Source organism: Manis javanica, chromosome 1 (genome assembly GCF_040802235.1).
Source record: "Manis javanica isolate MJ-LG chromosome 1, MJ_LKY, whole genome shotgun sequence".
Classification (NCBI taxonomy): Eukaryota; Metazoa; Chordata; class Mammalia; order Pholidota; family Manidae; genus Manis; species Manis javanica.
Window position 1 is genome coordinate 49,910,056 of NC_133156.1, and position 15,238 is coordinate 49,925,293.

Genomic DNA, 15,238 nt, shown 5'->3' on the forward strand with positions numbered 1-15,238 from the left:
TTGTTTCAATAAATAAAGTTTGGCTTTTTAGAGTTGTTCTATTTGTATTCCTTCCTATTTTGTAAATTTCTGCTTTCATTAATTTCCTTTCTTCTTCTTTGTTATTCTTTCTCTGGCTTCCTAAGATGGATACTTGCATCAAGATCTTAGTCTTACTTTTTAAAAAATATATGTTATATATAGCATATATAAAATTAGACAGTGACTTCAATGGGGTGTGTAGGGGGACTTGATAATATGGGTGAATGCTGAAATCACAGTGTTGTTCATGTGAAACCTTCATAAAATTGTATATCAATATTACCTTAATTAAAAAAAAGAATATTCACAACACAACCTTGAAAAAACATATATCATAAGTCGAATGACATAGGTAAAAGTTTTACGTTTCCCTCTGAGCATGGCTTTGGCTGCAATCCACACATTGTGATATATTGTGTTTATTAGCATTCAGAAAAATATATCTTTCAATTTCCACTGTGATATGTCCTTTGACTCAGAAATTATTTAGGAATATATACTCGACTTACAAATATTGAAACATTCTACTTAGTGTTTTCTTATTGACTTCGTGAATTTTTCTGCTGTGATCAAAGAAAATACTCCATACTATCTTGATCCTTTGGTATTTGTTTAGACCTGCTTTCTAGACCAGTAGTTGATAAAAGTTCCATAATCACTTGAAAACAATTTTTATTCTACACTTGTTGGTTGCAGTGTTCTCTAATAACAATTAGGTCACATGGGTAAACTTTGTCATGAAATATCCTGTATTATTACTAATAATTGTGTCTACTTGTTCTATTAATTATAAATATGGTATCTTAACTATGGTTATGAATTTGTCTATCCTTTTAGTTTTGTCAACATTTGCTTTATGTATTTTTCAGGCTATGTTTTTAGACACATACAAACATAGATTCATTATGTCTTTCTCACGTACTTACTACTTTATCACTATGAAATAGCCCTCTTTGCCTCCAATAATGTTCCTTGTTTGAAAGTCTGTTTTCTCTAGTATGACCAGAGCCACACCAACCTTCCTGCGGTCAGTGTTTTCATGGTATCATTTCTATTCTTCTGCTTTCAACTTTTCTCTGGTTTTGTTTAATGTTTCTCTTTTGTAAGAAACATAATTGCTATTTGCTTTTTATCCAATCTGACATATCCTTTGTCTTTTAAATGGCAGATCAACCCATTTACATACAAAATATATGATATTTTTCCTGCTGAAATGCATCATCTTACTATGTGTTTTCTCTTTGTCTCAATTTGTTCTAGTTCCTTTTTCTCTCCTTTGATCCCTTATTTGAATTAATCACATTTTTTCAGAATCATTCTATGTCCTTTTTCCATCTATTGGGTTGTTAAATATTTTAAACTATTCTTTTTAGAGGCTAGCCTACAGATTACAATACATCCTTGAATCAATGAGGCAGTAAGCATTAGCACTTTTTTGTCATTTCCTGGATAATTCAGAGATCCTAGAACACTTAAACTCCATTGACCAAACCCCCTCATCCCCAGTTTTTGTGTTACTGTTTCTAGCCTAAACTTCTTTTAATTTAGAACAGTCAACTCCCACTCTTTCATGACATTGGCTTTTTGAAGAGACCAGGGTAGTTGTTTTACAGAATGTCCCACCTACAGGATTTGTTTGTTTCCTCTTGGTCTCATTTAACTTGTTCCTTTATCCTGCAAACCAGAGATCAGATCCAGCTAAATTAGATTTAGAGTAAACATATGTAACAACAAAACTTCATAGGCAATGCTTTGAGTTTTATATTTTACCACATCAGGGACATAATTCTAACCCTCGTATTACTGTTGTATGGATTAAACGAGATGGCATATGCCAAGTGTCTAAGATGCTATCTGATGCATAGTAGGTAAAAAGTGGAGTTTCCCAACCTCAGCACTATTAATATTGTAATAATACTCATTGGGTAATTCATTGTTGTAGGAGCTGCCCTGTGCATTGTGGAATTTAATAGCATTCCTGATCTCTACCCATACTTGTCAGTAGCAGCCTCCAGCAGAGACAACCAAAAATGTCTCCAGACATTACCAAGTATCTTCTGGGGAAGAAAACTGGTCCCAGTTCAGAACTTCTTGTATAGAACAAAAATCCAAGTATCAATTTCACAAGTATTTACAAGGCTTTGAGATTAAGAGTAAAAAAGATCACGATTCCTCACCTCCACATACTCATAGTTTCGGGGAGCGACAAACAGGCAAATAGGGTATTAAAATATAGTGTGATAAGTGCTATGATAGGAACAATCATATGTTGTTTTACAAGGAGATACACCTAACTCAGCCCATAACAGGTGTCTTTTCATGGAGGAATACAGTTCTGATTTGAGACTTGAAGGACAGAATTCTTCCTCTGTTTCCATTAAGGCTCAAAATACCTAACCAATAAGGACCATTCCAAATGAAAATTAACACTCCAAAGTGAATTATTAAAACCCACATAATTTCCATACCTAGAGGGTATTATGCAAAGTGAAATAAGTCAGACAGAGAAAGACAAACACCATACAATTTTGCTTAATCTCAATAGCAAACAAAAACAAAACAGAAATAGACTGATAACCACAGAAAACAGACTGGTGGTTACCATAGGAGGGAAGGTGGAGAGTAGGCAAAATAAGCAAAGGGGAAAAAAAGCTAATGTGAGTAAAATCACAATACTTCCAGAATCTCTCACCTGGCCTTAGTCCATCTCCATATCAATAGGTGAGGACAAGGGGGAGCGAGGGCATACCTGGACCTGAGAGGCTGGGTGGGGTCCCTTTTTGCAGCCGGGTCACAAGAGACACAGGTGAACAGAAGTGGATGACTGCTTTTAAGGAATAAATGGGTTTCTCCTACTTTATTTCTCCCTTTGACTGATTTTTATTTCAAAGGTATTTTGCCCCAGAATTTCCCCCCCATCATTACATCTGGCGGTGGTTGGCAGAACCTTCGAATCCGAAATCTGTCTTCATGGGTGTGACCCTTGGGCAGGCTGCCCTTAGAGATGGTGGGGAGATGCTCAGAACCTCCCCTGTGGATAGTGGGGAGGCCCCAGTGGCTGCAGCAGCAGAGGGTGCAGCTTCACTTGTTATTGTCCCCCTATCTGTGGGGCTTCCATTTGGGGAGCCCCTAGTGGGGAACTGGTCTACGGTAAATCACCGCCTAGTGGGGTGGGGTCTTCCCAGAATTGGGAAAGGGTGGAGACACCAGATGCTGTGGAATTAACCCTCTGTGAGAGAGAAGACTGCTGGGCTGTGAGTGGCCAAGTAACAGCTGGGATTGTGGGATGTATGTTTCTAGAAATAGTGAAAAAGGTTATAGAAGAGAGAGAGAGACTTTGGCAGGAGAGAGACACACTTCAGCATTTCTTGGAGGAGCTGGATGATGACCTATGGGATGTCCTTAAGAAAGAAGGACAGTTATTGAGAAGATCAGTCATGCTCCTGGAAGATACATTAGCAGCAAGGGAGGTGGCAGCTGGAGAATCTGCAGTGCAGGAGGCCATAGGAAAGGGGGAGGAGAGAGCGGTGCCTTCCGCCCTGGAGATGGTAGAGGAGATGTCAGGAGAGGATAAGGGAGTGGGGCTGAGGGCCAACCTGTTGCCAAGGCCACTGCTGGAGGCACCAACCTCTCCAGTACTAAAGGCCTTGGAATTAAGAAAATAAAAATGCAACAACCATGGGCTCCTCAGGGGGAGGAGCCACCCTCTCCCCAGATTGTGGAGCACTCCATGCTCAGCCCCTATACCCAGGATGAGCTGGTAGACATGAGTGTCCAATATCGGCAGAAGCCATCAGAACCTCTGCCTATGTGCTTTTGCGTCTCTGGGATATGGGGGTGGAAAATGTTGTGTCGGGTTCTGAAATGGGTAGACTGGCTTCCCTGATGACTCACTCTTCTCTCTGGCAGCAGTTGAAAAGTACCCAGCACACCTCAGGGAATCGGGCATTTCTGGATTGGCTGACAGCAGCCATCAGGCAAGTTTGGCCTAATCAGGGTGATTTACCATACTTACCCAGTAGCTGGAAAATGTATGCAGAGCTCCAGCAGGTGTTATGGGAGTTGGCCGTGAAAAATATCAGCTATAATATGGACCTCCAGGGCCCTGATGAGGAATTGTTCACCTTAGGAATGAGAAATCTGGTGCTCCATACAGCTCCCCCATCTCTCTTTGGGTCCCTACTGAGTATTCTTGCCCCCCACATAGGGCAACCCATAAGTGAGGCCATTTGTACTTTAGCAGATCTGGGGGAGGTTGAAACAACAGGAGCACAGAAGGAAGTATGTGCTATGACTAAAAGGAGAAGTGCAAAGGGCCCCATGAAGGTCTCGAGGACCCAGATGTGGGTTGATTTGATAAAGGCCAGGGTAGTGAAAGAATAACTTGATGGGCAGCCCAATAGGATCTAGTTAGAACTGTGGCACCAATTAAAGCCAGAGCAGCGGTTCCAGCCACTGAGGTCCAGGACATGGAAGCCAGAGGCAAAGCCTCATGTCTGGCCTCTGTCCCTGCAAGATTTCCTGAGAGAGAGTACTCAGGCTCTGTCTGGGCCCTCACCCCCACAGAAGGAAGACTGGGTGTCACAGTTTGACTGAGGTGGGGGGTGTCAAGGCCCCCACCTTGGGGGACATGGTGGGGACCAGAGGCCAAATGTAAAATTAGCAATTCATTGGTCCCCTGTGAATGCACAACGTGTCCTGACGCTGGAGGACACAGGAGCTGAGTGTTCTCTGATTTATGGCAACCCTGAGTGGTTTCCTGGGACCCCTGCTGTGATAGATAGCTATGGGGTAAGACAATTAGGAAGTCAAAATCCCATTGGGGATAAGGCGTTTACCCCCAAAGGACTATACCATGTACATTTCTCCCATCCCTAAGTATATTTGGGGAGTAGATATCCTGCAGGGCCTGTGGTTACAGACCACTGCAGGTGAGTTCAGACTGAGGGTATGTGTGGTAAAGGCAGTTCTGAGGGGACATGTTAAGCACCCCCATGTAACTCTGCCTGTACCTCAGCAGGTGACAAATACTAAGCAGTATAAATTGCCTGGGGGACACAAGGGAATTGCAGAAACTTTACAGAAGTTGGAGAAGGTGGGCATTATAAAGCCCACTCATAGTCCTTTTAATTCCCCAGTGTGGCCAGCAGTGAGAAAGCCAGACAGCTCCTGGTGTATGACTGTGGACTTCAGGGAATTGAATAAAGTCACACACCTTTTGCATGCTGCTGTCCCCCCTATAGCAGCCTTTATGGACACCCTCAGTCATGAATTAGGGACATATTATGTTGTGGACCTAATGCTTTCTTCTCTATTGGCATAGCACAGGAAAGTCAGAAACAGTTTGCGTTCATGTTGGAAGGCCGGCAGTGGACATTCACTGTCCTTCCACAGGGATACCTCTACAGTCCCACCATTTGTCACATAACTGTAGCCCCAGACTTGGCCACATGGAAAAAAACACAAACAGTGTGGCTGCATCACTACACTGATGATATCATGCTCATGTCTGATTCTCTTGCAGGTTTAGAAGGGGCAGTTCCTAGACTGCTGCAACATCTACAGGAGAAAGGATGGGCTGTGAACAGCACCAAGATTCAGGGACCTGGTTTGTCTGTAAAGTTCTTGGGGCTTTTCTGGTCAGGTAAAACTAGAGTTATCCCAGAAGAAGTCATAGACAAGGTCCAGGCTTTCCCTACCCCTACCACTGTGGCAGTATTACCAGAGTTTTTGGGTCTTTTGAGCTATTGGAGAGTGTTTATACTGCACTTGGCACAAATTCTGAAGTCCTTATACTGGCTGTTATGAAAGGGTATCACGTGGGACTGGAATGAGACATGTATAGCTGCTTTTACTGCTGCTAAGTGAGCAGTCAAGGTAGTTCAGACCTTGAGTGTGATGGACTCATCAAGGCCCTGTGAGCTGGATGTTCATGTAACTGAAGATGGTTATGGATGGGGCCTTTGGCAGCAGCTTGAATGGGCACTCCAACCTACTGGATTCTGGTCACAAGTATGGAAAGGAGCAGAGCTTTGGTACACCTTGACAGAGAAGCAACTGATTGTCATGTACCACGCCTTGCTGGCTATGGAGCCCATCACCGGAACAACTCATACCAAGGTAATAACCACCTACCCCATCATGGGGTGGGTGCAAGACTCGACCAAAGGCCATGGAGTGGTGTGGCACAGATGCCTACACTAGCTAAATGGGGTGCATACTTTCAGTAGCATAGTGCTGTGTCTACTAGCCCCTTAAGTGGATAACTCCAACATTTATTGGGGCCAGTGACATATACCAGTGGAAAACAGGAAGAACTTGCTTTTGAGCCACTGGTAGCTGAGAGTCCTTATCAGGAGGGAAAAGCCCCTACACCTGAAGATGCTTGGTATACAGATGGGTCCAGTCATAGGCAGCCCCCAAAGTGGAGGGCTGTGGCTTTCCATCCTAAGACTGAGATAATATGAATGGAAGGTGGAGGGGAGAAGAGTAGTCAATGGGCTGAGTTGCAGACAGTATGGCTTATGATCACCCAGGAGCTCTCCCTTATAGTTGTCTGCACTGACACCTGGACCATCTATTGGAGCTTGACCCTGTGGCTACTGAAATTGTACCATACCAACTGGATGGTTGGTCACCAGCCCCTTTGGGGGCAAGAGTTGTCACAAAATCTATGGGCCTTTGGTCAGACTAAGACTCTTAGAGTATATCATGTGACTTGCCATTTGCCTTTGGCAACCCCAGTATATGGTGAAGCAGACACATTGGCCCAGATGCATTGGCTAGAAGGAAATCCTGCCTCTGATGTAGCCCAGTGGTTACATCAGTGTTTGTTGCACGTGGGGCAAAAGACAGTGGGCTGTAGCCCATTGGTGGGGTTTGCCTTTGACCTTTGAAGAAGTCAGCAGAGCCCAGAAGAAATGCATTCTGTGCTCTAAAAGGGACTTATACCAAGTCCCGCAGCAACATAGGACAATAGTAAAGGGGCCAACACCCCTTGTCAGGTGGCAGAGAGACTATACTGGGCCTCTGCCCATATCAGAAGGATATTGGTATACCGTGACTTGTGTGGACACAGCTACTGGACTGTTGGTTGCTTTTCCTGCATGTCATGTAGATTAGCAAATCACCAAAAGGGGCCTAGAGCATCTCTTTGCAGCCTATGGCTGGCTACAGGTGACTGACAGAATCAGGCACCCACTTTACTGGACATGCGTTACAAGAACGGGTGCAGCAATTAGGAATGAAGTAGAAGTTTCATGTACCATATAACCTTATCAGGGCAGGCATGATAGAGGGGTACAAAGGTTTGTTGAAATCTTGCCTGAAGTCAGACTCCAGTAGTCTCCGGGGCTGGTCAGTTCATTTATGGACAGTGCTATGGTGTTTGAATGAGAAGCCCTGAAAAGGAGCCTTGAGCCCTGTGGGTACACTAACACAGCTTGCTGCCTCTCCTATACAACTGTACGTGCAAACCAAAGAGGAGTTACTGAAGCCAGCATATGGCCAGCAGAGCAACATCCTGCTGCCAGCCCAACTGCATTAAACCCTGGACTCTGTTCAGTGGACGTGGCCCTGGACATTTTGACAGACAGACCAGCTTGGGCTGGCCCTTCTGGCACCTTGGGGAAAAGGCCTGGAAGCTGGCCTCATGAGTATTCCTGGAGTAACAGCAGAGTGGCCCCCAAAGATCACAGTAGTATAACCAAAATGTCCAGAAGGTGAGAGCATCTTACAGGGAAGTTTTGTTTTATCTTTATGGCCAGTGCATGTACCTCCCATAGCCCTATATATTGACCCATCTGTAACTCCCGCAGGGAGTGGGGGGGAAAAAGTCTGGTATACTAGACCAGGATGAGATCCCATTCCTGCCACTGTCTTATCATAGGACCACTCTCCTCCATGCATCCTAATCCTGATGGACAAGATTTGCCTTGGGGATGGACAGAAGTAGTCCATGTCCATATCAGTAGGTAATTACAAGGGGAAGTGAGGTCATATCTGGACCAGAGAGGTTGGATGGGGTCTCTTTCTGCAGCCAGGTCACAAGAGACAGGCGAGCAGAAGTGGACGACTGTTTGTAAGCGATAAATGGGTTTCTTCCATTTTATTTCTCCCTTTGACTGATTTCGGTTTCAAACATATTTTGCCCTGGGCTGGGAAAATATTTTCTCCCGGGAGTTACAACTAATTAGTGAGAAAAAAAATATCCATATAATTTCCAACCTGTATTTGAGAGTATGATAAATAAAGATTAATCTACTATCAAAGTAGAGATGCAATCAGGAGTAAGTCAGGAATGAGAAGGAGAGATGGCACAATCAACCATCTAGCTCTTCAGTTTTTAATAGCAAGTAAATTATACTTCCCCATGGATTTCCATAGCTCTCAGTCTGGGGACAGACTGGATGTCCACAACGAGATTAACACTAGTCAGTATAATGTCACACATACACCCCCTCTGGCTGACACTGAATATCCTTAAAGGAGGGTAGCTACCCAGCTGTGCATACTAGTCCAGCTGCCTGTTTCTGCTGCCTTCCTAACCAAGGACTTCTTCAGAGCACTTGCAGTATAAGTTAGACACTGGTTAGCTGTTCACTAAGCCTGTTTCCCCTACTTTCTGGGCATATAGCTCAACCACCTTTTCCAGCCTTCCCCATAGCTTACTGTGGCCATGTAAATAATTCCCAGCTCAACATAGGTAAGCATGAGGTGACAAGTACTCCTTCTAGGCCTCACCCATGACACCCTCCATTGTGCAGTCCTTCATGCTGTTTTCCCTTCACTGGCTCCATGCACACAAACATGGGTACCTTGGAAGCTACAATTTAAAAATGGCGGAGCTAAGGGTTGGAAGGAGTATGTGTCCTTAAGTCTCCCCTGGGAGGAGAGAGGCCCAGGAACACATTGGGTTTGAGATGACTAAGAGATAAATTTCCACTATGTCAAGCCATGAGATTGGAAGGTGTATCCAGTACAGCAGCTACACTGCTCTACTAACACACCAATGCAGGGAAATAGCCAGGCTTACCTTACAGTGTTAGTCCCCTTAGTCTCTAAAGCATGCACAGAATTTCAGCCAGGGTCACCAAGCCAAAGAAAAGTGCCTTTTGCCAGAATATTTCATTGATATTGCCTGAGTTAAATGGGTATGTGAGCAGCTATTTGCGGGGCCATTACTAAAGATCATACTTCATCTAATGTCTGTAGCACAGAAGTATGAAAGGCTTTGATGTCAGACAGATGTGGTTTTGAATCTTGACTCCCCCACCATCCAATAATTCTTTAGCTTCATCTCCCTGGGCCTCTGTTTCGTCATCTGTAAAATGAGGATAATAACACCTCCCAAGAATTTTTGGGGGATAAAATAAAAGATAGCATATAGAACACTGGCATAGTTCCTAGCATGTCAAAGGTATTGGATTAGTTCACTCTCAACAACTATGAAATTAATGAACTGGGAATTTATTTACCTTTCTAATCAGAAGATTAAGCAAGAGGTGGCCTTTTCACAAAGGACTGTATATTTATCCTTCCATAAAAATGTTGATGATTTCATACAAAGGAATCAGTTTCAACACATATTTATTTTTTCCTTGATCTGAATAAGGATAAGTATTTAAGTTTTAAGAAACTTAAAATAAATGTGTAAACAGAGGCAATATTATTTTACAGTTTTTCCTTTGAAAGAAATAAATGTTGCATTGCAAACCAACAATTGAATGTGCTAACCTTTGACACAGAAAGAGAGTGATAAATGAGACTTCTCACACAACAGAGAGGAGTAAAGGACATTTCCAGGTAACACTCCTTCCCCTCCAGACGGTGCCCCAGATGGAATGAATCCATGGGAAAAGATGGAGGATCACACACCAAACAAGTTGGTGCCAGGCCCTCCACCCTATCCAGGTCCATCTCTTTAGATGAGATTTGGCAACAGGACAGGTAAATAAAGCGTGATCCTTCTAGGTAAGCTGAGGGAGCAGCAAACTATTGCAGTCCCATCCCCCAGCTGCAGTAGGAGGCTGAAATGTCAGGTCAACCAGGTTGTGGAGGGAAGCATGGAAGAGAGCCGCCTACCAGCATGACTAAGTGCTCTTGGGGACAATCCCCACTTAAAGGACAGAAAGCAAATATCCAGATGTTAGGGACTATGAGATGTGATTCACCAAGGGAGGGTAAACCTGCCCACTTAACCATCTGAACTTCCCCTCTCATCAAAGTAACCCAAGAGTTTTCTGCAAAAGCATTAATCCACAAAACGAATGGAGGCTCCATCCAGCTTCTAGGCCCACCCCTGTTCCTCTCTCCCTCTCAGAGTCAGAACATCGGCCTATTTTTAAACTGCTGGCAATGCATTCTCTGGTAGAAATGTGTGGGCTTCCTGACACAGGCTGATGCTCACTCGGAGAAGATACAGGCACGGCAAAGGCTTTGCCAGTTCGCCTGTCCCTCCTCTCCCACAAGAATGGGGTTGAGGGGGCTAAGGGAGGAGCAGGCCTGGGAGGGGGAGCCTGCTACCCATGCGGAGGAGTAGGGAGTATCTGTCGCTGGTTTCCATGACAGGGACAATGAACTGCAGGCATCCTTCCTCTGCAAAGGGGAAGGCTGAGGCTTGGGCAAGAACCAGCCCCATACAGATATCAACAGAAACAGCTCAAGTCTGGGAAGAGAAAAACAAACCCCAGATGTGAATTCTAGCATCTATTAAAGAAAAAAGAGCTTAAGTGGATCTCAATGTTTCTTTAACATGCATCTAATGTGCTTTAAATATAATAGCAAACATTTCATTAAACATTGCAGACTTTTTTTGCAGATGGCAATGAAGACAATTTACAAAACAAAACAAAACAAAACCCAAGACCTTTTAAAAAAGGTCTGCTGTACTTACAATCGCTCCAGCTGCTTCAGCTCCTGGAAGGCACCTCTCTCGATGACGCTGACCTGGTTGTCTTCCAGATGCCTAGAACCACAGAGGCAGCGACGGTCAAGGACAGGTGGAACACAGGGGTCCTCACGCTAGGTTCAGGCCATGCAGGCATGGTCACTCGGCCCCTCTCATGACCCTCTGCCCCCGCACCCAGTCCCCAGCCCCCAGCCCAGATCAGTCTAGTAGGACAGGATAATTCACTTCCCAGCTTGGCGTCACGGTAACCAGGGTTTTGCCGCCTGCACATTTCTACCTGACAGATTGGTTTCCATGCCTCTATTTTAAGAATGTTCTCGGCAAATGTCCCCCCAAGCACTGCAGGATGTTGCACAGAAAAAGAAGAGGTAAAAGCTGCTTCTTATAAAAAATGCACACATACTCAGCATCTCTTCCCTCAGAGCTCCCTCCTCTAAGGATTCAAAACACTTCATTGAAAAGGGCCTTCTCTGCACACCCTGTCTCTGGGTCACCTCACAGAAAGGGGGAAGCTATTGTTGACAACCGTCTGTGCCAGGAACTCCGCGTGCCCAGGGCTTGGCTGTTCCCACCATGAGGGTGATGGGCACAAAAGCTTGTTCTCCCAACTCAGGCTCAGATGACCTCTGACATCCTCCATGTAGGTGATTAAAAAACCTCAATACTCAGCTTATGTGAGTGTGATTCATGCATGTTACATATCCCAAGAATTGAGCATACAATGAAACATTTCTTTCCCTAACATGGCAGCTTAAAATGGATTCGCTTAACAGTAGGGAAAGAAAGCAGTAAGGCTGCATAGTTTCCATCTAGAGCTGACTGGTGGCTGAGCAGAATTTAGGGCTATGCAGTTATGATTGAAGGATATTTCTTTGAAAGGTAGGGTTTAGGAAGGGCATGGGTTCCTCTGGATTAGACAGCAGGAGAGGTGCCCGAAGCACCTGAAGGGAGAGCAGAAGGAAGGAAGAGTGACCTTGAGGAAGGTAGGCCTTTATTTCATTTCCTTCCATGCCAGCCCTCCACCTGTGCGATGTCATCCCCTGTACCTCTTAGGTTTACCTCCCAGGCCCTTGCATTTATTTTCAAGTCTATCCTTCCCACTAGGCCTAAGGGCCAAGAGAGGAAGGACTTCTGTTCATCTTCATACCCCAACCCTAACCCAGTTACCTATCACAACAGCCACTTAATAAAGACTTACTGAATGAATGAAAAATGAAAGAGGACTTTGGACTACAGCACATACTGATTTTATGTCAAGGTAAAGGCTTGTCTAGGACACATGAATTTCTGCCTTAGACCACCAGAGTAATAGGGGTATTTTCAATGAGATTTTACACTTTTGTGACTGTTGCAAACAATTAAAAATCAGGATATTTTACACACACACACACACACACACACACACACACACACACACACACGCCCATAAAAGAAACTCCTTTTGAAAAATCAGCTCTTGTATTTGCAAATACCAACAACTGGCCAGAATCCAGTAGGTGTCAGGCAGGGCACATGGCTCCCCCAGTTGCCACAGTCCACACCCACTCTGATTCACACAGGCATGTTACATCTGGGCCCTGTAGGCTGTGCCCTTATAGGTCCTCACTTAACAGGTAGGACCACCGTGGAGCAGAGGTTAAGAGACTTGTCCAAGGAGAAATGATTTGTATAAAGTCGCTCAGCAAGCTAGGGTTGACTCTCTAACTCTCAGTCTGGCGTGCTTACCAGATTTGGTTGGGAATCCCTTTCCTGCTTTCTTACCAGCTGATGGTGTAACAGTGGGATATCTAGTCAACCTCTCTGAGCCTCAGTTCCCTTATTTTCAAAATAGAAAAAATAAAACATCTCAAAAGTCCTCATGAGAATAAAAATGGAATAAAGTATGCCAATTACCCAGCCCAGATCTGGAGTACAATCAAAGGCATAATACATGTTCTTTTCCTTCCCTTCTCTTCCTTTCCATTCCACCATATGGCAAGGAGGGTTTTGGAATGCTAACAGACTCACACTAGCACATCTTGCTAAACAAGGAACCAGTTCAATATTAGTGACTGGGGGTTGGTTCAGCTGGGTTTTTACTATCAATCGACCCATCACAGAGCTTGTCATTCCTTCCCAATTATAACAAGAAGCAACACTAGGGTGGCTGAGTGTCACATTCCCTCTGGGTTTCCAAAAGAGTTTAACTCCAACCTCCTATGATGAATCTCTAAGTTCTGTACTAATTAATCTAACACTACTAGCTTCTTTCCAAAAGAGGAGTAGAAAAAATGCGAATATACCTGTATCACATGCCTGCCCCTCCTCCACTTGCCTCATGCCTGGGAGGTTTAACATTCAGTGGCCTCATCAAGAAGCTTCTTTGTCTCTGGCTTCCTACTGGGTTTAGTCAATGGGGGGCACCAGCAGGAGCCAAGAAATGAGGAGCAGACTGAAGTTGGGTATTTATTCCCAGCTCCCTCCCTGCCAAGTCATTTCAGGTTCACTGTGTGCCACTACCTAAGACCACAGGTAGAACCTCTACCTAAGACAACAGGCAGTCCTGACCTTTTGTGGGCTTAGGTAACCACTTCCTCCCTCTGCTCCTTGAGGCCCCCAGGGCAGTCATGGTGCCCTATTTCATTGTCAGCTACAGGGAAGTGAAGGATCTCTTCTTGGTGTCTCTTAACCTTGCCCATACCTTTGTAAATAATTCTTTACTTAGTTCTCTTCACTTGTTCTGTGTGAGTGTCATCTCTTTCCTGCTGGGATCCTGACTAGTAAGAAACCTAGGGCTCCTTCTAGACCTACTCGCTAGATCTATAGAAGTCTAGCCTGGTACCTCCTGTCCTTTAAAGGCTCAGTAGCCAACATCTGATGAATTAGTGAGTCAATGAATGAATAAGCTTTGAATATCCCATCCAGATTTGTAGGCTGAGATGCATTTCTGGAGCTTGTGCTAATGCCATAGATAACAACTCTCATTATACTGACCAGACTCGAGAGGTGAGGAGAATCCAACAAAGGTGGATTCCCAGAAGGACTGTCCATAGCGTGAGTCTGTTCTGCATTACAGGGACACTTGGCAGTGTTATTTATTTATTTTTTTAGTTTTAACACTGGATCAGAATAGGAATCACCCCATGTATTGATGGCTGAGGTGGAGTTTAACTCCTTTATTAACCCCATTTGGGATAAAGCTGCTTCCACATTGTGGACATGGCAAAACTCTTGCAACAGACTACTAAGAAAGGGAATATAATTGATACCATCACAAGAGACCTTTTCGTACTTTTACCCCATGGGAGAAAGGATTGTTATGTGCAGTTCTTGTATCTTTTCCATGAATGCACTGCATTTGGGAAAATTGCCTTTGGATGAGGCTGAAGTTGCCCAGTCTCCACTTCATCTGCTTTTGCCCATTCACCTGCACTGAATTAATAGTTCTGCATGGAAATAGGTGGCAAGCTCAAATTATTCAAGACTATTGAGTCTTTTCTGGTTTCACTATAAATTGTAAATAAGACACAGATATAGGAAATGTGCCAAGGTGTGATGAAAGCTTTTCAAAAAAGATAGTTGTCTAGGTTACTCAGCTAAAAAGATTGAAGGAAATATGGTTTAAATGTCTGGACATTTTACTGGTGTCAGAAAGCAATTCAGCTACCCCACCTAGCAGATTCTTTCAGAATAATAAAAGGCCACTTGAATGGGATTGTCTTTGAGTTGATAAGGAAGATCATGAAACACAGTATATTAACAAAGTCTATAAAATGGGGCAAGGGAGAGTGTTTTGGCATTGCTTATCAAAATAAGAAGAATGCACCAATTAACTGGAAAGATAAACTTTAGTCAAAGGAATGTTGTAGACCATAAGAGGATATTAATGCAATCTTTTGTGATTATTTCAAATTTTCTACTTCCTCAGATCAGACATGGAAATTGGAATTTTTATTTGTCTTTCTGATGTAACGGTAAGGAAATTAAAGGGTTTCTTTTTTCTGACTTTGTTAGAAAATGAAGCATTAGGTGAAATTCTCTTGCATGAAAAGAGATCTCTCACAGATGCAGGGGGAAAAGAGAAAAAAATAAAGGGAGCATCTAAATGTCTATTCTTTAAGCTGGCAAGTGACCTGAAAGGGGGTGTACTGCCTCTCTCTCTTCAATAAAGATCACCCTAAAACTGAACCATGGAATTCCCCCACCCTTAACCCAATCTCAGTTCTCATCCACACATACCTTATCAGAGCTACTAGCCATTTGACAGACATAAGACTGTTCAGGGTACAAGAACACTTGCCAGAAGGTAGGGTCTCCCCTCTGAGGATG

General features: G+C 43.9%; 1 protein-coding gene across 2 annotated transcripts in view; it reads right to left on the reverse strand.

The window, feature by feature from the left end:
• The window catches only part of SLIT3 (slit guidance ligand 3), a 596,734-nt gene that overhangs the window by 533,229 nt on the left and 48,267 nt on the right, over positions 1-15,238 (reverse strand). For both annotated transcript variants that reach the window (XM_036995101.2, XM_036995102.2), the window contains exon 3: positions 10,916-10,987. In XM_036995101.2, the coding sequence (XP_036850996.2) occupies positions 10,916-10,987 (72 nt within the window). The remainder of the gene's footprint in view (positions 1-10,915; positions 10,988-15,238) is intronic.